We start from the raw sequence: 24,623 nt of genomic DNA on the forward strand, positions 1-24,623 counted from the left end.
ATTGTGGGTACAGGGACTGCCCCAAACTGGATTGTAGTGTTAGATGTGCGAGGACACTAGGATTACCGTAGCCCTCAGAGCCCAAGTTTAATGTGGTTCAAGGCTCCCACCATCTTAAACATACCCACAGTAGGTAGGGTTGGCACTGGGAACTTTTATCTCATTGGTTAGGGTGTGCCTAGGAGTCATTCCGACTCGCCAGATTGTGCCAGACATAAACATGCCATCTCCAGGCACCCACTTCAGCACTCTTCTGGACTTGAGTAAGATCAAAAGATGACTGAACCTGCTGTCTGCAACCAGAGAAGAGCCCTCGACCTGCTCCCTCTTGTATCCAGGACAAGGAAATTTACTCTAAAGCAGGCTTCTCCAGCAAGTAGCTCATGGGCTACTGGTAGCTCTCCAGCTACCAGTAAGTGGGTCTGCTAAATTTGAAGCTTTTCCTTGGCCAAATCAATGTATGCGTACCAAAATTGTAAAGTCTCTTCAATATTAAAATTTCTATATTTTCTGAACTCGTAATCTGATGTTCGGAGAAAAATGGTTGAGTTTCCAAAATATATTTAAATCTGATATTTACGATGTGGCGTTGGGGGATACATTACTAATATTACCTTAGTGACAGGGACATTGCAGCTATGGCTATTGTGTATTACTCGTATAGATACATTCCGCTTTGACGGTCGTTTTACTTTACTGCAAGCACTCCTGCAAGATGTACTGATGTTTGTTGCTAGTAATCTTGCATATGATGGCCAATAATGTGATCTTGCCTGATGTGGTCACTATTACAACATTAAATCTGGAATATTTTCATTGAAAAGAAGTAGCTCTTCTCACAGAAAAGGGTGGACACCCCTGTTCAAAGAGTTATAGGGCTGACTTCCTGTTAAAGGTGCAGGAATACAAGTAGCAACAATAGGTATTTTTCCACAACTGGCCAGTGGGAACTGAACCTGGACCCTGCTATTTGGCTTTTACCTGGCAAATCTGTGAGTTTCTAAGTGCCTCTGTTGATGTCCTGGTGGACTTAAGAAGTGTAACCCTGTGATGGATTGGGTCTTAAAACCTAAAGTCAGAAGGTAAAATCTTTAATTAGTGCGAACCTGGTTAGTGTATACAACCAACACTCCATCGCAGTGAGCACCAAATTGTTCCTTGGTCCCAGTCTACTGTGACCATTTACTACAATTGGCCCTTTATGCTTCTTGGCTCTAAGTTTGAAAATTCATGTCTTCGGTTGCTCTTATTGGATTTGAAATTTTGTTTGTTACATTTTTCACTCTATTTTTTATTTAACTTTTTGACTTAATTATTCTTTAGGTACTGCATAAATACGTTACACATTGCCCTAAATAAAGCTTGTCAGCTCTATGCCATAGCTATCGGGGGTTGACCTCAGGTTAATTTATTGACTTTGCTGGTTCACGCTGACTAGTATTGTGGTTGTTGTTTGACATGGCTATTCACACTCCATTATCTTACATCAGCCCTCCTCTGATGATCTGTCTAGTTTCATTTGTCTGTCAAATGCTTTAGCAAAATGGATGTGACTGTACCCCGAGTTCCAAATCCAAGCCACCATGTGGCCTGAGCCGTTGATATGGCGAATGGATCAACAATTCAAGGTGAGGCCTCAAACTATGTAAACCTAGCCCATGCCACTCTCGACAAGCAGTTCCCAAACTAAAGACGTAGTAGAGTGCTCTTAAAATACCCCCCACCCCCGAATCCTCTGTACTTGGGTAAATTAATTACAGCCTCCCGCTGTTCCTCCTTTCACCCTGACTTCATTTGGGATTATAAACACATCCTTTATAAAGAGACTAAGTGAAATCTTCCAGGGTACACTGTTTTGCTTGGGTTTCCAGTTATTTCTGACCCTCATTCTATCCACTCAGATCCCACCACTCTTCATTTCTGCTTCTTTCTATATCTTGCTCGCTCTTTGTCTCACCGGCTTGCCCGGGCTCTGATGCTCACTTCTTCCCAATCAGATGCCTAAACTCCATGTTTGACAACCCAATGTTTCTTACTCTGGTGAGCTACAAGGGTTTTGGAACGATAATTCTGTTCATAATGCTTCATACTCATTCAAAAAGCACTATTTGACCATTCAAGACAACATCGCAAAATAGTACAAATTAGGCTCATTTTTAATTTCAGCTGAAGATTCTTTTTTTTTAATTTGCCATTTGGAGTATATCCATTTTCCTCTTTGTCTAGTACAATGGACGACTCATCCTTTTGTAAATCTTGTTGTCTATTCTCAAACATAAAGGAGTCTAGCCTTTAGCTTACAGCCCTGGCAATCTCCAGAAAACAATGGGGGGAGCCCTCAGAAACAAGTCAGTGTAGTTCATGGATGAGCCAGGTTGGAGCATGTAATATTTTATCAGAGGCAGTTTTGATTCTAAGAATGTGTGTGTGTGTGTTTTTATATGTAATAACACTGGCGGTAATAGTTCCAGTGAAGTTATGGGTAGGTCAGAGTTTCAATAGAGAAGGTAGTCTTGCTTAATAACTTTTTTGCTATTCAATACGAAATGTTTAAAAATAATTAGAACATTGGAATGTTGGGAGCTCCATTGAAAACAATGGAGTGCTCCGGCCTTATAATGGCTGGTATAAGCCCGGAGCTCCAACATTCCAATGTTTTTGTTCACAGCTCTGGCTGTGAACAAAGGCTTCAGGGAGCCTGGGGGGATTTCAATTCTGATAGGATTCCCTTTCTCTTTGATGCAGAAAAAAAACCTCTAAACGGAACTACACAAGATTTGTGACAAAGGTAGAACTTTTCTCACAAATTATGTTTTTGTTAGTTTGGTTTAAATCCGTTCAGTAGTTTTCAAGAAGCTTGATTTGGGCATGAAGCGGTTAAAGTTGTGAGAGATCTGGTTAGCTAATTTGGGGATCATGGGAATTTGCAACTTCAAGGAGGATTCACAAATCCATAAAAAAATTATAATAAAGGCTCCCCATTGAATTACAAAGTATTTGCTCCTTTCATTAATTGTAGATTCACAAATCCGCCACGTTCTAAATGACTAGCTCTCACAGACAATTTTTTGTTTCAGCTGCTAATACCAAGCACGGTGCACTTGAGCACTGTGTTGAGAAACATAAAAAATAAAAAGGGCATAAGGGGGCATGGTGAACCTATCCGGACCCACGTGGGAGAAAGGGTACCCAAAGTATTAAAATAAAAAGTAAAAATATTTTTGTCACTGGATTCGCCTGGAATCTAGGGGGTGTTTAGTGTGAGGCCACAGAGATCGGATAAAGCAATTCTCCATTATCAGCTGAGATGTATTGCCAAAACCCAGGACCTCAAAGTAGGATTTGGAAATCTGTGATAGAAATTGGAGGAGGAGAAAACTATTTAGAGTACAAACTTCACCCGCTAATGATAACCTCAGGGATTGCAGAGACGCTTGTGGGTTAGTAGTTTGACAGTGCTCTTATGTGTCCATGTACAGCAGGTCTAGCAAACCTTCTTTCTTTTGTCTTTTAGCATGTCGAGCACTTGTGGATGAGTTGGAGTGGGAAATCGAGCAGGTGGACCCTAAGAAGACTATTCAGATGGGTTCATTTAGGATAAACCCTGATGGCAGTCAATCGGTATCTGAGGTAGAGTAATTTCCCCTGTGTGTCAGGAGCTCTTCCATCATGTAACGTTATGAAGTGAGACACTGGTGCCAGCTTCCTCAAAGATCTCAAATTGTTTCAAATCAAGTGAGTTGAAGCAGCGCTCAGTGGCTAAGTTAGAAGCTGATATGCACAAAAGATGATTTTGAGGAATGCTTGCTGTTGGAACTGGGGTCACCAACTCCCCGAGAATAGCATGGCACGAGCGGGTAGGCATCCGAAAGCTTATGTGTAAAGCGACCACACAGCACACACAACCACTGAGACAGTAAAAATGGGCACGCAATGTGTGACGCCACTCCAGTTAGTTTGTATAAAAATGAGATAACTTTTATATAGTGCAGAGTCGGGGTAATCAAACATTACAGTATCAATTACTTATTAGTTTTCCTTCAGAATACATATGTTTCAACACTTTGTAATAAATACTCAGAGGAATAAATATTAAATATCAGATAAATATTGAATATTAGATAATATTAAGTATGGATAACCACAGGCTTGACTGTAGCTTTGCTTCTTGTCAGCACCTGTAAGAAATACATTAAGGAGACCACCAAATGACATTGCATCTCATTAGTTCTGCAGGCATTTTACCCACTTCTCACCAAGCAAGGGTGGGCGTTTTACAGCAGAAAACATGTAAATAAATAACTGTAGGCTTCCAGTAAATGCAGCACTAAGTGGGAGAAAACATTTCATTAAGATTAAACATCCCCTTGTGCAGGATTAACCATCTCCTTAATCAGGAATAACCACTGTAGGAATCACTCCCAGTAGGAATAAGCATTTCCTAGTTTAGGGCATTAAGCAGTTCAACAACAGGAGTAGAAGTTTCCATTAGTTATGCATTAACATTTCCTCCAGGAGGTAACCACTTCTCTGAGCAGAAGTAAACATTTAATAACCGGTAAACCATGCATAAGGCCTAGGCTGAGCAGGACACTAGGCGAAATATGGATAATCCCTGGGTTTGGGCCTAGCCCTCGCTAATACTCTTCATCCTGGTACTGTAAGCATTCTATTACAGCCTCTAATCAGGGGTTAACCTTTTATGAATTGAGGCCTATAAACTGTGGGCCTTGGGACCTCTAAAACAGTCCAATACCAGGGTAAACACCCCCTTAATCTAGTAGGGACTTTTCATTAGGAATTATCCTGTTCGCATGTGAGAACAACATTTCAATAGAACATTTCATTAATCCTGTCAAGCAAGAAATAATGTTTCTTGACATAGCAGTAAACATTCCAGGAGGTAGGAGTAAGCATTTCACTCTGCAGGAATAAACGCTTCAGGGTAAAATCAGGCAACGTGTGAAAAATGTGCATTTCCCTAAGCATATAAAACTTGGCTATGCATATCAAACATTTCCTCAAAGGTTGGGCAACAGCTCATTATACAGAACTAACATCTTATCAGACAAGCCAACCCTTCTTTAGGTAAAAATAACCATCTCATTTAGTGAGGCAACCAGTTCATTAAGGAACAATAAACAGATCATGGAAAATCAGGCAGGGATTAACTCAGAGCCCAACTATGGCACCTCCTCAAGACCGTGTTCTGGCCCGGGTTAATTGGGACCTTCGCAATATTCCTCGGTAGGGAGTAGCTCACTCTTTATTATAAACCTCTCCCTGGTGGACACGGCATCCTGTAAAAGAATTGGCCCTATTCAGGGCCCAACAGGCCTACAGTCACTTTCACAATCCACTCTGGCCACTGGGCCCAACTACAGTTTTGTCCCCCAGGGGAGGGGTGAACTCGGGCCCTATCTAGCCTTCCACCCTCCTCCCCGGGGTTACCTTCTTCTCTTCGGCCTCTCGGGCCCTTGCGTAGGCTTAGGGGGCTGGGGGAGGGCTCCGGCTCCTCGTGGAGCCCTCTAGTGAGGTGAGGCGACCGCAGGGGTTAACCAGGGTTCTTCGGCTCCTTGGGGAGCCCTTGCGGAGGTTTCAGCTGGCCTCGGGATGGAGGGCGCCCTTCTAGGGAAGCCCGCTCGCTCCTCCTGATGCTGGTGGGGGCTCTTGCACTCTCGCTACGCCCTCCGGCGAGGACAGGCTGTTCCCGTAGTGCTCACGGCCCGGGAACCAATCAGGATTTGGCTCATGAGGGGCCCGGCCCCAGCGGCCAAAAGCAGAGCGGCTCCCGGGGGTGTGATAGCGGCAGCCAATGGCTGCGCGGCTTCAGGCGGGGGCGCGGCCTATGACGTGCCGGGCGCCCCCGTCACGTGAAGCGAGTGAGCTTGCTTCCAAGGCCTAGCGAGGCCTGACTGAAATACGCGGCGGCCTTTTTCAAGCTCCAGGGCCGCCGCGTGATCTCTTCACCCTCAGGCTGGGCCACGGTGGTGATTCCGGCCTCCTCAGCACAGCGGCGGCCCTCTCCTGGCACCGAGAGCCGCCGGGGGTAGCCAACGGCGCTCCGGACCCAGCCCTTCCCAGGCAGTCTCCCCTGAGGTGAGTGGGGATTGACGTAGCACTCCGTGGGGGACACACCGTGCTCCCGCAGCACAGCGCCAGGAGCGGGGACAAGCCCGGTCAGTCCGATGCTCGGGCATATAGGTGGCAGGCAGGCTGGCACGGAAGATTTATGTCCCTCCCAGGTTCAGGGGTCACGGAGCATAGCGCTTCTCAGGGGCACACATTAGAGCAGCGCCCGGCAATTCCAGCGCTGGGGCAGTTTCAGCAATAGCGCTTCTCAGGCCATAAAAGTCTCCAGCACCTCAGCGCTTCGAAAGGGGGCACTGTAGGGGAGCGCTGGGTAGGCAGGGCCGGCACTCTTCAGGTAGATTATTTAAATCAGAGCAGATCAGACAGTGTAGGCAGTGCCAGCAGGACAGGTAGTTCAGGGTGCTAGCGCTAGGGAATAAGAGCGCTTAGCCAGCAGTCAGTTTATTTAAGGTGGAATCAGATCAGCAGGTTCCACAGGACAGATCACACAACAGTGGCAAACCAGCAAAAGGGATCCCAGGTGGCGTCCAGGAGCGCGGGGAGCGACACAGCGCCAATACCTGGTTGATTTCTCAATAGTCCTGTGGTGACTTGGTTTCTTCTCGGCGCTTTGTTTCTTGCGCCCTTGTAAATAGCAGTCTCTGGGTTCCTTGAAGGGGGGTGGAGTTGATGGCTGGTATCAAATCTCCTCAGCCAGTCTCCTCAGATGGACTCTGGGTTACCCTCCCACCGGGCTAGATCAGGGGGTAAGTTCAGGATTCCTCAACACTTGGAAGGCAACACCTAAGCCCTGTCACTCCCAGTATCATAAGTCCCTGGCTAGGCCCCACTGCCTAAAACTCCTGCGTAGGTTCTTCCCCAGGTCTGGGCTTTCTCAATCTGACAGGAAAGTTTCCCTCCCTTTCCTTATATAGTGCCAGTTGACAGTTGGCAGTGGCAGTTGGTGCCACCACACCTGTTCCAGAAGGTTCCAGGAGGTTCTAGGAGGTTCCACCATTCTGGCTATGGGCAGGCTGGCAGGCTAGTATTGATACATTGTTTGTGGGTTCCAGCCAGCTCCTGGCCACTAGAATGCACCTGAAAGGACCACGCTGCAGTAGCAGGGGCAGCCATGTTAGGGGAAGAGGGCACCTGCACCTTAACATTAGTTTAACATTACGCAGGGCATCTCCACTACACAAGGCCTATTCACTTTTGTTACAATAGGGGGCACCCTAAATTAAAGGAATAAAAAGCGAAAAATTTCTGGGAAAAGGGCCAAGTCCTACACTTGCAATACGTCTTACCACTGCCAATTGCTAGGGGAGCGTTCCAACCTCCCTTTCTTGTGCCCACTATGCCACCTCAGTTTGGACTTGGCTATATGCAAATCAGCCCTAATCCTGCTTCTAAAGCAACAATCCAGCCCAAACTGCTAGATTAGGTCCTCCCTGAACCAGAACACAAGCATCTAAAGACACGTTTTGCCCTAAGAGTCAGTTGGGCTCATCTTGGCTCCAGTGGCACAGAGAGCAAGAGATGCATGTCTGGGCAAAAACCTGGCCACTGAGACTGTTACATAAAACACACAAAAGATGATAGGAGGAATGCTTGTGATAAGTCTAACCACTAGCAGTCACTCTGGCTAGCATTCCAACCCTTTGTTCTTTTGGCCACTATGCCACCTCAGTTGGCTGTAGCCATATGCCAATCAGTTTTGACTGTCCTCTAGTTGGAACAGTCTAACCCAAATTGCTAGGCCGTTCCTCTTCCCGAGACCAGGCAAAACTGGTCGGGGTTGCTAGAGGTTCCTTCTGGAGGGGTTCTTGCGCAGCATTTCGGAACAGACTGTTCCAGTGAGGAGCAGGGTCGGTACTGATTTGCATATGGTGGGCATTTGTTTAGAGTGGCATGGTGGGTGAAAAACAATGGAATGTGGCCAAATCAATTGCCCGTGGCTGAGATTAATGCAAGCATTCCATCCTTCACCTTGTGGTTGGAAATGATAAGGTGGGTGGGACAGTATTTCAAGAGTGCGATACCACACCGCCTAAATGTAACCAGCCCACTGTTCTGCACTGGTGTGTGTGTGTGTGTGTGTGTGTGTATATGTATATGTATATATATGTATATATATATATATATATATATATATATATATATATATATATATATATATATATATATATATATACTTTATTTCGGCCAATCGTGCCAATAAAAGAACGTGAAACAAAACCAGTTTAAAATATCCATGACACATCAGGTAAGATGGAAAGCACAATTGTGCAAAAGCCACAGTTCAAGTAACAGTAAACAAATCTTTGAATTGCAATGGTTTATAAAAGAAAGAGGAATAAATAAACCCATCAGTAAATCAATTCAATTCATCTCGTTACAAATCCCATCTAAAAATGAATCTGGTCATACATGTCCAAAATGGTTTCTTAACTGCATTGAGCACATTAAAAATTGTGTCAGGATCATCGGTTAATCGTCAATCCTTTAAAGACACAGGTACTCCACACAGAGCTTGTGCCTTAACCTCCAGGCGTTGTGCAAATATTTGGCTACCGCACACACATGTAAATCAGTTTTGTCTGTTAAAATCTTATGGGCATTCACAAAGTTCCTCTCTCCCAACTTACTTTCTGCACACGGGGACCAACCAGGATTTCCTGATACCTGCATACACTGGGCAAAAAAATATAGTGCGCTACTGGAGGAAGCACAAGTTGGACATTTTTGGGATGTTTGTGACTGAGCTCTCCAACTGCTCCTTAATCTGTTTACAGGAAGAATACCATATCGAAATTTCAGATATAAATCTGTTGCCTCCAATGCCTCAATATTGTCAAGAAATTCTTCAAAAAGCAGTGAGAATTCTTCACCAAAATGGTGCCTACTAAATGTGTGGAAAGCTACCGACCTTAGTACCAAAGAGAGAACCTGGGTGACATGGGATTGGTAATTACGAAGTGCAATATTGCGAAGTTGTGTTGTGAGCACCCGAAACACCAACGCCACAAGATTGTATGAAGGACCTTGATTGGTGTAGAGCAGTGGTTTGTTCCAGGAAATGGGAACCGATCTGAGGGAAATGGAACAGCTATCGAGTGAGCCCATGTATGAACCCACCAGAGGGGCCGCATAGGAGGATATATAGATGAGGAATGCTTCCCCGGTTGTTTCGCTGAGTGCCTATATAAAACTTTATAAATAAATAGATCACTTGTAATATGACAGCAATTTGGTGTTTACATTTATAACTATATTCTTCCTGATGTAGGAAATGAAACTGTACGAACTGTATTGTACCCTATTATGTTACTAATCAAAAATTATTTTTTGTCCGACTGCCTAAAGAAGGCTTTAGATCACACTTGCTGCTGACAAATGCCCAATATCTAGTCTTCAATTGTTCAACCATCCAGGTACTGCTTAGGGATGGGTTATCTCAGCGTTAACTCCTGTCAGGATTAATGAACCAGGACTTGATGGATTTGAGCCCAGGGAATCCTACCCCAGCATCTAGTCTTGGAGCTCCTTGAGTAATAGCTGATACTGAACTATATCTTTACTCGACCGCAGCCTTATCCAATACAAAAGGGGTTTGAGGTTCGCAGTATGTGAGATGTATTGTTGTGCCAAGTCTAATCTTGGTGGAATCTAGGGGGTGTTTAGTGTGAGGCCACTGAGATTGGATAAAGCTGTTCTCCATTGTTATCAGCTGAGATGTATTGCCAAAACCCAGGACCTCAGAACCATAAAGAGCATGACTGCTTTTTCACTATAAATCTCCAATGCTGACGATAAGGGACAATAGATTTTAGTGCCCTCTGTTCAATCTTAGCCCTGTGTTTCAGAAGTGCCTTACTTTTCATAGTCTGCACTGAAAATGATAGTGTTTTGTCAATTGAACCCACTAGTAATCAAACTCCTTCACTCCCTCTAAACCTTCACTCTCTCTAAAGGGACACCATCCGTGTACATTTTCCCTCCGATCTTGATGGGTCAAAAGTCATAAACCTTGTAGTATAAATATTTAATTCTAGCCTGTGCGAATCACAGAAACTAGAACAGAATTTGCAGACCACCCGTCTTAAAAAAAGAAGGGCACGGATTTTCTCACCTCCCAAGCGAGGGAGTCATTGTTACAGTTCTGCAAATGCTGAATTACCCCATTGATATAGAGAGTAAACCAGGCTGGTGCCAAGACTCAATCTTGGCGGATGCCCCTTTCAATTGGAATTCTATTAGTCCACTCACCCCCGCCCCCCCTCCCCCCCCCATCTGACCTGTGCGTAGATATTGCTGTATAATCTTACTATTAGAGATAGCAATGAATCTGGCAACCACATTTTGTGGAGAGCGAACCAGAACTGCCCCCACGAACCAGGTCAGAGGTTGGCCTTCGATCTAAGATAGCCATATACTGGTGATCTCGCCTTAATCAGACAGTCTTGCAGACCAAGAGGGAGAAACGGAAGACTTGATCGATCACACTGGTTTTCTCCCTAACCCCAGCCTGCAAGTGGGAGAGAACAGTCCAGGACAATAGTCTTAATACAATCAGGTCCGACATATGTTCAGTCCCAGAGGAACGGTCCATATTTGGGGCAGCACACTAACTTGGAAAACTCACTAGAGTTATTCTCCGGTTTCCCAATTTCCACCCTCATTTTTAATGGGGGAGGACACTCGATCTCATGTTGGTTAGGTAATGGGTGATCAGCTGGCAGTGCTGGATGATTAATAAGTCAATCAATTCCCCTTAAGTCTGAGTTTGGGGACCTTCCCAGCGTTCTATTCCATGATGGAATTTCAGGATCCTCCTTCTCCATCTGGAGCTCTTTGGGTGCCTCAATAGACGTTGAATCAGTTGACGGGAGGGCCCTTAATTTAAATCGAATGCAAAACCCATTAGTTGGATTTGATTGTAGGTCGAGGTCCACTAACCCTTCCGCTATACCTCTTCCCTTGATTTTAATGACAATGTGGTCATAAGGGTCATTCGTAGGAGATACTCGTTCATCATGATGGAGATCTGACGTTCTTACTGAAAGGCATTGATGCGAGTACCTAATCCAGTGTAATACCTTGTTTTTCGAAGATTCCATGTTCTCTCTAGAGGCATTAGAAATGTTTGACACTTGTCATGTGCAGTGTCTGATTAGAATTATCAGGCACGTGATATGGATCTGTGTTATTAAATTGTGGGCTAGGCCTGGCCAGTCGTGTATAATTATCTTGAAAACAATTCCTATTTCCTTGATCAGAGCACTGTAGCGAGCTTAGATTAATGAATTTAGGGCAGCTCGCAGCTATAGGTACAACGATGTGTGCGCCGGTAACTCTATAGACCCTCTCCAGTACCACCTTGCCACTGGAGTCCCTTTCGCCAAAGGCTGGACTCCTTGGTTAAGGCAGTGCTTGATATTCTCTACTAAGGGCAGGGTTAACATGGCTACCATCCACACCTTCCCATCCTTCAATGAAAGGACTTGAGATTGTAAGGAAACCACCTTTTGTAGATAGATGCTTCACCAAGGCTCCTAGCTGCTTAACTTCTTACCTTTTTTTTTGTTGAAAATTGTGTTTATTGCAGATAACAGAAAAAGACACATTCCAATAAATACCTGCGGCAGACACTTAGGTAAATAGCCAAGGGCAACCTGCAAGATAAAACACAGTCTCTAGGCCCACATCCCGGAGGCCGGGCGGCGTAGTGTTGGACGTGCCACAAGGATAACATAATCGTTTACATGAAATATACTCAAATCCCCTGTATCCGCAGTTTTTCAATTATACCCCCGCCCGTGACGTTTTAGGGAGCAAACTCCCATCCGACTATACAGAGCAGTTGTCCAAAAGAAACACAACCTAACATGAAACAACAACAATTCCCCCCCCCATACTTGGCATCGATAGAGTGTGTACAGAAATCAGGTTACCTTATCACTGTCCAAAAGGGTGCAGGCATCACAGTCATAGGCAAACTTGTGGGATTCAAGACAACTCACAAGGTTATGCATTAGGGATCAGCCGTGCGCGCCCAGGGCACCACCCCTAAACAGGTCCCCCCTCCCCACCGCCCGCCACATCTTCCTCGGATTCAGACCCCTCAGGGGTAAACAATTCAGCACTAGTGGCATCCGAGTCCACATCCGGCAATCCCTCAGCACACATCATTCTCCAGGCCAACAAGTCTGCCTGAAGTCTGTCATCGCGGCGCGTGCGCTGCATGTGGGTTTCCTCCGCCAAGGTCCACTCTCTAACATCTCTGAGCCACAGGGATAACTCAGGGGCCCTCTGCCCCATCCAAGTGATAGCCACACGCCTCCGCGCCAACACCAACAGCAACTGCAGAATTTTGTAAGACAAATTCCTCTTTTTGGGCTTGGGCACCAGAGCCAAGAGACGATGAAGCGGATCCAGGGCTATCCGAAGGGCCGTAACTCGGCCTACGTGTTCCACCACTGCCCCCCCAAAAACTACCTATCTGCGGGCACTCCCAGGCCAGGTGGAAGAACCCAGCTCTCTCCGCCCCACACCTAGGGCAGTCATCCCGTCTATCAGCAGCAATGCGATTCAGGGAGACTGGGGTCATGTAAGTGCGGTGCACAAAATTAAAGTGGATCAACTTGAACCGTGCATTACACGAGACTTTCCGGGTCAAGAGCCCAATACGCCTGCGCTGCCCCGGCTCCAGAGCCACCCCCAGGTCCGCCTCCCAGGCCGCCCAAGACGGCGCGATCGGCGGAGCCGAGTCTCGGCGCATGGCAGAGTACAATAGGGAGACCAGCCGTTTCCCCCTACCACAGGAAAGAGGAATGTTGAGGGAATGTGTCAGCGGAGGTGTCTCCGGGAACTGGGGCCAGGTCGCCCTTGCCATCTCCTGGAGCCCCCTGTAGCGCAGGTACTGCCCTCTGCCTAGGGCAAAGGTCTCCGTAGCCCGCTCGAAGGACACAAAGCAAAAGTAGTAAGTCCTTAACCTCCTCTCTGCTAATATAATTAACATCAGTCAAAGTTATCACAGGGGGTAGAAAACCTTCAGTTCTCCCATTGTCGATGAATCCAGTCGTTGGAGCAGTGCTGGTAGCTGGTTCCAATGGCATAAGTGGATTATATCTATTATCACATTCTACCATAGAAACATTTATTATAGTTGTAGTTAACAAGGATCCCTTTGTGGCCTCTATTGGCTTTACAGTTGATTTAAAGTTGGGAGCATTGAGTGGGATTGCTAAATCTCCAATGGGCCTTGGAGACTGTGGGTTTGTGAGATGGCCAAGTGGCTGCCTTCGAGGCACACACTTCGGGTTTTTAAAAAAAAATAGCTGGTACCCTGGAGCCTTTCTGACAAGATAATGCCTGTTTGGTGGGCTTTAAAATTGATTCCACCTCTTCTAGCATGTCAATTGCTTCACGTGTACAGTTGGGCAGGGCTTTGCCCATGGATTTTTTTAGGCTTTCCTGTCCCATGGGGACTATCTGCGACTTTTCTTTCCCCCATTTTGAGGGTATACAACCACATTTTGCTGTCCCAGTGAGTGAGTGAGAAGCATGTGAGCACAGGCTGTTATTGAGGAAGAAACATCAGAGTAAAAACGTTAACCTTTCCCAGATAGCGAAAAGGGGAACTTTGCAGATCATGCAGCCAAGAGGGATTGCCCAGCTCAGCCTCTTTTGGGCGCAGATGGGCCTGGTCTTCGCCCCAGTGTGTCCTGCGCCGCGGTGCTCCCAAAGCACATAAAACTGAGCTTCAAGGGCTTCTGGGGGGGGATGTAATCCAACCCCAGCAGCACAACGGGCAAGTGTGAGAAGATTTGTGACCTGCACTGATATATATTTGTAACACCAACACATTTTACAGCCAGAATATCGCATGAGGTTTGGGCTGCGAGTACTGCATGGCCTATACCTCTGGTCCCTCCCCTCCATTGCCCGATAGAGGGTGAAGATACTCACCCTGCCAGCTCACAGCCTATGCTGTCACCTGGAACAGCCCAGTCCCCTTTCAATATATGCCTCAGAGCAGTAAAAACAAAATGGAAGCATATTTGTCCCCAGAAAGAGGAATTCGCATAATTCCTGGTTTACATGTTAATCCCCATGCTAGGAACCAATACTAGTAAAAGCCACAGTTGTGTCTAGGGATACCAGCCAGAAACTTTATTCAGCCACACTGTATCCCCACACATAAATCCTCGTAATCTAGGCCCATGTCCTGTTTTTCATTGCATTCTGGTGTGGAGTTTTTTTCACACATTCAGAACTACAGACTTTCTAATTGAGGAGATGTTTGAGAATGCTGACACATTTCTTCTATGATTTATTGCTTATGTGACTTTCACCCCCCAATGGATATTATTTTGCTGGTGTGAGAAAGTGCCATCTTTCTTGCATGGTATGCCCCACTATTTGCTGAATTGCTGAGGTGCTTTGACAGAGTGTGCCCTGGGCTCCTGCCAATCAGGTGCCCAGGGCCTGTGTTCCTTCCCTAAAACTGTATTGAAGCTAAAACACAATTGGCATCTCTGGCCACATGTCAGCCCCTGATAAATGGTACCCAGGGCATTGTGACCAGAGAAGACCCCTAAGGGCTGCAGCACTTATTGTGCCACCCTTAGGGGCCCTGCACCTCGACACCCACACCCTGCCTTTGCAGACTGAGTGTCCTGGTGCAGACATAAGTCGACATGGCACACATCCCTGTGTGCCATGCCCACAAACCCACTGCCCTGGCATACATCAGTCACCCCTATAGCTGGTTGCCCTATGCCAGTGGTGTGGGCACAGGTGCATGATCCCGGTTGTATGTCAGCACAACGCGGGCTATTAACACGCGTGCCATTACAACGCTGTTTTTACAACGCAAGTCATTACGACTTGCGCTGTAAGCGCTGGATAGTGGAATAGTTTAATTTTCTATTCCAACTCCAGCCCACGTTACAGTAGGGAAGGTGTTGGAATAGAAAATTAAACTATTCCTTGTCCAACAGCGCCCTCCAGCGCAAGTTGTTGAAACGACTTGCGTTGTAAAAGCAGCGTAGTAATGGCAGCGCGTGGTAATGCCCGCGTTGTAAAGGCTGTTCCCCATGAGGCCTGTGCCCTACAGTACCCAGGACCATTCCTGGGCACTGTAAGTGCAGTGATGCCATTAACAGTATATGGTGCTGGGAGGTTGTCATTACGAACTCCACAGCACCATAATGGCTACACTGAAGACTGACACGTTTGATATCAAACTTCTCAGCACATTAAACCCACACTGATACCAGTGTGGGATTTAATGTAAAGTGCAGTACAGAGGGCATCTTAGAGATGCCCCCTGAAACCTAACCTACAATCCACATCTGGTCTGAGAGGCTGCCTAGGCTGCCACACAGCAGACATGTTGCTGGACCCCAGGGTGGAGAGACCCGCTGTCCTGGGCCTGCAACAATGCACATCCTGGGCGAGGTGCTAGCTCTCCTCCCCCAGGATGGGCAGGGGGAAGCTTCAAAGGCATGCCGCCTTTGAGCTTCTCCAGACTGCTTGCTGTTCTCCACAACTGGCCCCCACCAGTTCTGACCCCCACTCTGGCGGGAAGATTGGCGGGAAATCCTACGTCAGGAAGGGGGGGTGTGCCAGCCTTTGCCAACCCCACCCCTCAGGTGGGAGAGGCGAAGCACAACTCCGGGCCCCGGCCATCTTGAAGATGGAGAGCCCTGCCCAATCAGGGATAGGCTCCGGCCCCCTCTACCGCAGGTGAGGAGCAGGATAGGTGTTGTACTCACCCCAGGACAGGGACCTATTGGTCCCTGCCCTTCCCCTACCTGTAACACCCCTAAAATTAGTATTTAGGGGCACCCTGATCCTTCCTTCCTCAGATCCCGATTTCAAAACAAGAAAGAAGATCAAGAAGACCTGCCGTGCAGCTGCTAACAAGAGGATGACACCAACTGAATTGGCCCCAGCCCTACAGGCCTGTTGATCCTTGAACCTGCACCTGCTAAATCCCGGCGTCTCCTGCGGACAGCAACCTTAAGTACCCCGGAGGACCTGCCTGCCTTGACACTCTTAGAGACTGGGACTCCCACGAGCAGTGGCTCTGCTCAAACAGCAATACCCCTGGTCCCAGCCAGGAACCACAAATCAAGCCCACTCTGCACCCGCCAAACCTGGCCTGTGCCTGAGTGGACAAGACCCTGAGAACGCCCCTCCGGCAATTCTTACCTAGAATCCAGTGCCCAAGGACCCTCCTCAACGCCTGCAGCCTCAGAACCAGGGACCCTTCCAACCGCGACCAGCAGAGGGTAGGATTTCCCGATGTCCAAAGACACCCCTGCACCCGGTGCCCCCGGCCTCCTGTGCCCAACTCTCGGGTGCCTACCTACCCTCCAAGATCCCAACTTACCCCTCGAAGTGTTGGTCGCTCCAGATGATCCTCCGTCCCCGAGCCTGCAGCCTTTGTTCCCTTTTCAAGATCTCCATTGAATAACATCGAGCGCCCGACGGCTCAAAAGCACCCTGCACCCAGCTGCCCGAGTGCCCCTGGCAGTGCAATCTTTGTCCTATCCTACTTCCCCATTTGCCCTGAGCAAGTGACCAGGAGCCCAGCTCCCACAGCCGCGTGGCCTGCTAGCCAGAAGCCACCAACCGAAGGCCCCCTGCCTCTCATTGGATAACATTGGGCCTAACTACCTCTGCTCCCGGCTGCCCCAGTGCCGCTGACCCTGACCCTGGAAGACCCCGGAGTCTATGCCCAGAACCTTAACTCTGCCAGTCGAGTACTTACCTAAAAGCCAATAACTCACTTTTCTTTCATAGGCTAGCATTGACTGCTTTCACTTGGAAAAGTGTGGAGTTTTGGAACTTTAAAATATTCACCTAAAATCAGCCGAACAACAAATTCCGATTTACTCACCTGTTTATTTATTTATTTATTTATTTAATTTCGATTTATATAGCGCGTTATAACCCAGGGGTCTCTAAGCGCTTTATCAAGATCAGGGTCCAAACATCGAGTACTGTGGAGAACAACTGTTCATAAAAGAGAAAATTATAAAACACCCCATGCTTGCTGGAAAAGCACTGTTTTTAGATTTTTTAGGTGAAACTTTTCTAAGTTGTCGGAGGAGGCCAACGCAAGTCCCTACCACCGTCCTCACTTGTTTTTGCATAGACAGCCTACCGTCCACCTGGATGCCTAGACTCTTGACCACAGCAACTGGTTCCGGAGGTGACCCTAATTCTCTAGGCCAGAAATCCTCAATCCATGGGTTCCCTGCGATGGTGATTGGCAGTACCTCGGTCTTATCCGGGTTGATTTTTAATGAATTTCTGGACATCCAGTTGGCTGTATGCTTCAAGATGTTCTGCAGTCTTACGAGGCCACCCGGACCCTGGTCGAGTTGGATCACTATTTGGGTGTCATCCGCATAGTTATATACATGGCAGTCCATCTGGTTGAGCAATCTAATCAGGGGTTGTAAATAGATGTTAAAAAGTAGGGGCGACAGGGCAGACCCTTGTGGCACTCCGCAGGTGATCGCTGAAGTGGTGGAAAGAAGGTCACCAAGCTGTACTCTCTGAGACCTCCCTTCGAGGAAGGAGGAGAGCCAGGCGTGTGCTATGCCCACGATGCCGAAATCCATCATCCGCGACAATAGTTGTTTATGACAGACGGTATCAAATGCCACGGAGAGGTCTAACAGCACCAGGGCACTTGGAGTTTTCTTATCTGCCCTGTTCCTCAAATCATCCAGAATAGACAGCATAACGAGTTCCGTGCTGTGATTCGCACGGAACCCAGCTTGGTTTGGCTCAAATAGGTTGTTATTCTCCAGATGTTCCGACATGATAGTGAGTACGTGTTGCTCAACCACCTTCGTCAGAAACGGCAGCTGAGATATGGGCCTGAAATGTTTTAGGCATTTCACATCCGCCCCAGCCTTTTTCAGCAGGGGAATCAGCCGAGCTTCCTTAAAGAAAGACGGAACTTGGCCTGTTAGTAAAGAAGTATTTAGTAGGTTCAACATTTCGTCCTCTATGCCTGGCAGTGCTAGTTTAAACACCTCTGGTGGGCACGGGTCTGCCAAGGAACCCGATTTAACCCGACTCAAAAGAGCTGGCAACCTTTCCTTCGTAATCAAGGAAAAGGCCGTTAACGGACTAGACACCAATGTTCTGCCAGGGGTATCCAACAAGGGACAGTCAAACTCGGGAGTTGTGGCAATCTCAGCTACTAGGTCTGAGATTTTGTTGACAAAAATCTTGAAAATTTTGGCAGTCCTCTTGCATGAACTCCAAAGTTTGTTCTTTGTTTTTCCTGAGTTCCGTGAGGACTTTAAAGACTTCTTTCTGAGGGTTATTAGAAGTCGTTATTCTCTCCTCAAAGAACTCTGCTTTCCTGGCTATAATCGCCTGTTTATATTGAGCGAGTGCCTGTATATACTGGCTCCGTGAGTTGGAATCATAATGCTTCCGCCAGGCTCTTTCTAATTTCCGGAGTCCTCGTTTCCTCTCCCTAAGGAGTTATCAGGAGAGACTTTAGTGCTGCACCTTTCAGCCCAGCACAAACCCTGAAAAGTAATTTTAACCGTACTTACCAGTAACCTGAATTTTCTTCCATAAGAAACCATTCACTGTTTTTCTGTGAAATTTCTTCTAAGTGTCAATTTTTGCAAACTACAAATATTCTTTAAAAATCGTACCAACCCCCAAAACGTCATTACCTGTTTTAGATAGAGGTCCCAGTGCTGAACCTAGGAGTCCAGTACTGGATTACAAAAGTAACGTGAACATACACCTGAATATTGAATTTCCTTTCATAGGATAACATTGGTAATTTCAACTGAAAAAGTTTGTGTCCACTTTTAAAATACAATAATATTCCTTAAAAATCACTACTGTAACAAAAACGCTTTTACTTAACTGTTTGCAGCTCATGTCCTGGGACTGAATCTAGGATCCAGTCGAGTGGTTAGAAAACTAATCTACAAAGTAACTAATTGCATTTAACTAGAAATTCCTGTTGAGCTCAATGTTGCATTGTGTTTGAAATTGTGTTGCCTATTGCAACAAACTGTAACTATTGCATTAAAAAAGTCTATTGCCTTTTTGAAAAGTATTTAACTAACGTAACTCATCCTGAGAAAGTATATTTTGATACCTTGTTGATTCTAAAATGAAACAATTATTTCTTTTGATACAAAACAATTGGCCTAGAGTTCAGTTCTTGGGTGTACTTTTTGCTGACTGAGTGTGTGCAACAAATGCTTTACACTGTCCTCTGATACTGCCTTATCGTAGTCGTTTCCTGTGCAGAACTTGCTGGGTTTACTTCTGGACACAGCCCTGAACTTAGGACTTGCCTGTGGAACCTTGAGCCTGTGTGCTCCATCCCTGGGTTTCGTGCCGTCTCTGAGGGAGAGGGACGCCTATCCAGCTAGCGGGACTGCGAGGACCAGAGGTGCTTGCGCCTGGTCATCGCGCGCACCTGGCGGAAGCGCGGGCGAAGACCGGGCAAAGAGCGGGCCGTTCGAGTACGGTAGAGTCCGGTCCGGGCTACACCCCCTGGCTTTATTCTTGTTGCTGTAAACACACCTGTTACCTGTGCTTGCTGAGGATAAGGCGCAATGTCCACACGCGAGTACAGAAGCAGGGCAGCCAAGGGGAAGTTGCAAAATGGAACACTTGATGACTTTATTACTAGAACTAACACCGCCATAGATATGGAGATCGGTAAGATGCAGCATAGGGTCTCCATTGAACTTGACGCAGCTAGAAGGTTATCACAGGAGATGGCCATGACAAAAAAATCCTCTCTGGGCCATTTTGCCTTTGCGAAAACACCAGACCGACCAATGGGCCCAACACCGATTCTAACACAGGCAATTATTCATCATCCAATAGTCGCACCTCTTCCAGCCCCAGCATCGAAGGTGGGGTCTCCATGTGTAGCCCCCCCATCATCAGTCCATCAGTATGTGGGGTGGGAGTGGTGGAGGGGCCCCCTTTGGAGATGATACCAATTGCTAAGTGTAAGGTCACGAGTACGAGGATTTCCCCTATCTCCCTAAAGGGTTTCAACCACAAGCGGAAGCGTAACAACATCAGCGCCTATTCTAGGAAAAAGGCTAAGGTTGCAAAGGCTCAGTTGTCCTCCCAAGTCCTAGCCCAACCATCCCACTCACTACTTTCACTGGCAAAAAGTTCCCCCTCAGTACCAGAACCTAGTCCTGTAAAGCCAATGGGGGAATATGAGAATCTTGTAATTGAAAGTGAGAATGGTGGGGTACCATTTTGTATGATTAAAGGAAAGGATGTGGAATTTTTAACAATTGTGTGGGAAACGCTAAAAAAACTCCTAACCCCCTTGGAATTAAGACTCTCTCGAATAGAAACCCAGCTCCTCGAGACAGAAAAAAGTATTTTAAACCTTGCCACCTTGACCATACCTGGCAACAAACCAACTAGCCCACCAGTTGCGACACACATACCATCAGTAGTGGTCGCCATTCCACCAGCTCCACCAGTGACCAAACCTGTTCCGAAACCTCGGCATAAGGCTCCCGCAAGCACTACGGCCAATAGTGTAGCGGGAAATGCAAATAAGTTGCCGGCTCCATCTGCACCAGCCCCAAAAGCAACGGCTGTCCCGAGGGCTGAAGATCGTAATACTTACCATTCCACCCCACAGAGACAAAAACATTTTAAAAATCACTACAGGGGCTATGTTGATCTTCCCCCAGACGTAAGACCATATGTATTAGTGCTCACGGGGGTGCCAGAAATCTCATACCAACAGCAGGAGGACTTTGGGTCGTTAAAGAACAAGGTAATCCACTGGCTCAATGTAAATAGGCCACTGCCCAATCACCTGAGAAGTACAATTCTCATGGTGCGACGTGTCCCTTGGATAGGCGCCTCGCACAAGTCCATCACAGGTGATTGTGTCATTGTCTCATTCGAAGACCCTAACACCGCGCACTTCATTCATTCATGGAGCAGCCATGGAGCTAATTCACCCATAACAACTAGACCACTAACTTATTTTTATCCCCCGCGCTTTCATCCCAATACGGGGGGAAATTGGAATACAATCCCGATAAGAAACCGTGCACGGGGTGGGACATCTAATCACTGGCAAGACACAAATGGGGGGTGGAATGGGGTACCCATTCATAACAGATATGGATGTCTCGAGGGTGTGGATTGACTTTCCCACAGGGCCACTGATACACCGTCCTTGGTAGATTCACACTTACACTTCTCTCTGCCTTACGCTTCACCGTGTTCTGCACTACCAATAAACCACAGGGCTACTGACATACTGTCCCTGGTATATTCATATTGTTCCCCGTCCCACTCCTTTCCACGTTCTGCCCTACCATCACCACAATATCTCCCTGGAGAGTGTAACCAAACCATGGGTGAGATCAGGCATATAGAGGAGCAGGCTGTTGATTATTTCGCAGGGGGCACACTCACTGAGCTCACAAAAGATGATACTATCAACTTAGGCATAGCTGGCCAAATCAACAAAGATAATCCCCTTCCTGAGGTGTCCTATGCAACATGCCTAATGGAAACAGAGGGACTTTCCTGCTCCAACTATAGCCAGTCTAGGACAAGCATGTGTCCCCTGGTTTCTAACTCTAGTGACAAGGTGGGGGCCCCCCGGAATAGTTTCGATACTTTCCTGGAACGTTGCCGGGTTGGCTAACAAATTAGATTCCTCAGAGTGGGTGGAATTCATTGAGGAATATGACATATGTCTGTTCCAAGAAACGTGGGCTAGAGGACAACAGTCCCGTACAGGCTACGCTACCTTTGAGATTGCAGCAAAATGGGGCGGAAAGGGCAGACCGTCCGGTGGGTTGTCGATTTGGGTAGGATCCCATCTTGGATGCAGGGCGAGAAATCTCGAAACCAACTCACTGGATTTTCAGTGTGTTTTGGAGTGGGCATCTGGTGCGAGTGTAGCATTAATAAATGTTTACTCTAGACCGGCTGGAATTACGGGCACCTCGGGGACAATTGAGGATTTAGCTGTGTTCCTCGACTCTGTCACCCTCTGCCCATCTCTTATAGTCGGGGGGATTTTAACATCCAGTACGAGCCCCTGCCGGACCATTTGGGTGGGGTAATTAGCGAAGAGGACGATCTCTGGGGGATACCCTCCCTGCCGGGCCCACCAGTAAAATCATGGTCGCCCATAGCCACTCAAATAACATCTTTCACTTCATCCCATTCATTGAGGGCCTGTAATGGGCGACTAAAGGGAGACATTCCACCCCAGCCCACCTTCAATAGACCAGGGTACGAGTCACGGATAGATTATATCCTGGTTTCAATGAAGGATTGGGCTAAAGTGAGGGACTTTACGATAGTCAAAAGGACCGACAGTGACCACAACGTATTGTCATTGAGGATCACTGTCCAGGGAATGCCCACGGTTATCACAGATGGAAATTTAGCATTTCCTGTCGGTCTAGTTGCATCTAGCAACAGACGCAGAATTAGATGGCCAAGACTAGTGGAGAACCCGAAAAATATCCAGAGGTTATACGCGGCAGTCGTCCCTGCCCTTGAAAAACTTCTGGACCTCACTCCTCAGTCACTCACCCCCGACAAGTTCACCGCGCTTGGGGATATTCACTCCGAGCTTTGTTCCAACTTAGCAGAAGTATTGAACCCAGTGGCTAGGACGAAAAAGAATAAGGGGAGAAGAGCCTCATGGTTCAATGCTTCTTGCAGGAAGGCAAAGGCCGACCTATTGGAGTCCCTTAAAAACCGGGAAACTCCTAGTAAGATCAGGGATAAGCGGATGGTCTATAAGTCTACTACCCGCAATGCTAAAATAGATTGGGACCAGGATAACTGGTCTGAAATGTCGGCTGCCCTTGCATTACGAGACGCCCGTAAATTTTGGCAGATCGTTAAGCACGGTTCAGCCGAACCAACAGCGGCAGTAGATGCAAATATTGCAGCGGCCGTGTGGGAGGACCATTTTAAATTTTTGTACAGCATGCCCGATCAGGATCAATCGGGGAACCCACCTGAACCAGCAATGACTCTACCCCTTGAAAGTGTATCCCAGATGGATGGGTTCACTTTGGAAGAACTCAACAGGGCAATCCTGGGCCTCGCTGCTGAAAAGGCGCCAGGCCTGGACAAGCTTCCAGGCGACCTTTACAAGCATGAAGTTAAGATTTGGGCACCGTATCTGAGGGTGCTGTTCAATGCTATTGTGAACGGCATGATGATCCCCCCAACTTGGCTGGGGGCAGAGATAGTCCCCATAGTCAAGAAGGGCTCCCCTCTGCTCCCAGCCAACTACAGGCCAATAAGCCTGATAGATGTTTCTCAGAAACTCTTCACTAGGCTACTTTTGGATCGTCTGACGGAGTGGATGTTGGAACATGACATTCTGAGTCCATTCCAAGCGGGATTCAGAAGGAAGATTTCCACCACAGACCAGGTCTTCCGGCTCGCCCTCATTTACTGGAAAACGGTACAGTTGGGGGGTGGCAGCCTCTATACTGTATTCGCGGACCTGAGGGCGGCCTTTGACCTGGTTCCCCGTAGAAAACTCTGGGAGGTGTTGGCTAAACTGGGGGTCCCCGGGGGCTTGCGGGAGATGATTATTCGTATCCATACTACCAACTTTGCCCAGGTGAGGTGTGGTAAGGAGGGGGCGTTGTCGAAACGGTTCCCCGTTGACAGGGGGGTAAGGCAGGGTTGTGTGCTCGCACCAACCCTGTTCTGCCTCTACGTCAACGGGGTAATCCCCCACCTCAATGGGGTTGCCAACTCTGACGCTCCCAAGTTGGCTGGCAGCAGGGTCCCGGCGATTATGTTCGCTGATGACACCCTGCTGCTATCAAAGTCCCCAATGGGGATACAGCGTGTTTTAAATGGCTTTGTGGATTTCTGTGGGGATCACGGGTTAGAAATCAACACTCTTAAGACCAAATTTATGGTTTTTAATCCCCCGCCAAAGCTACGATTTAACCCTACCATTGACCAGACTTGAAAGGGTGCGCACTTTTGAGTACCTCGGACTCCTGTTAAATGAGAATATGACTTGGTGCACACAACTAGAGAAAGCACTACTCACACTGGCCCAGTACTCGGGAGGGGTTATGAGGCTCATGGGAAAAAAACAGGTCATCCATCAAGCCCGTCGGCCCACCTCTCCAGATCTATAGGGCACAGGCAAGGGGGGCCGCTATGTATGGCTGTGAGTTATGGGGTCATGTAGCTTCACCAGAACTGGCGAGAGAGGAGAACAAGTTTATTATTTATTTATTTATTTATTTTAACGACTTGTAGAGCGCCTGGTGACCCGAAGGCATCCCCGCGCTGTAATGATTTTGATATCCAGATGAGATGGAGGAGAAAAAAGAAGAAAAAGGGGGGGACGTTATTTCGGAAATAGAAGTGTTTTCAATTTTTTTCTAAAAATAAGATAGCTGGGTTCCAGTCTGAGGGTACGGGGGAGTGAGTTCCATCCGGTGGAAGCTTTCACAGAGAAGCGTCGGCCTCCAGTGCGTGTC

General features: G+C 47.3%; 1 protein-coding gene across 3 annotated transcripts in view; it reads left to right on the top strand.

Moving 5' to 3' along the window:
• Window positions 1-24,623, top strand: part of CNPY2 (canopy FGF signaling regulator 2) — a 119,680-nt gene that overhangs the window by 46,740 nt on the left and 48,317 nt on the right. For all 3 annotated transcript variants that reach the window (XM_078686149.1, XM_078686143.1, XM_078686148.1), the window contains one exon: window positions 3,515-3,630. In XM_078686149.1, coding sequence (XP_078542275.1) covers window positions 3,515-3,630 — 116 coding nt within the window. The remainder of the gene's footprint in view (window positions 1-3,514; window positions 3,631-24,623) is intronic.

The sequence above is a fragment of the Lissotriton helveticus genome, chromosome 1_1 (genome assembly GCF_964261635.1).
Source record: "Lissotriton helveticus chromosome 1_1, aLisHel1.1, whole genome shotgun sequence".
Classification (NCBI taxonomy): domain Eukaryota; kingdom Metazoa; phylum Chordata; class Amphibia; order Caudata; family Salamandridae; genus Lissotriton; species Lissotriton helveticus.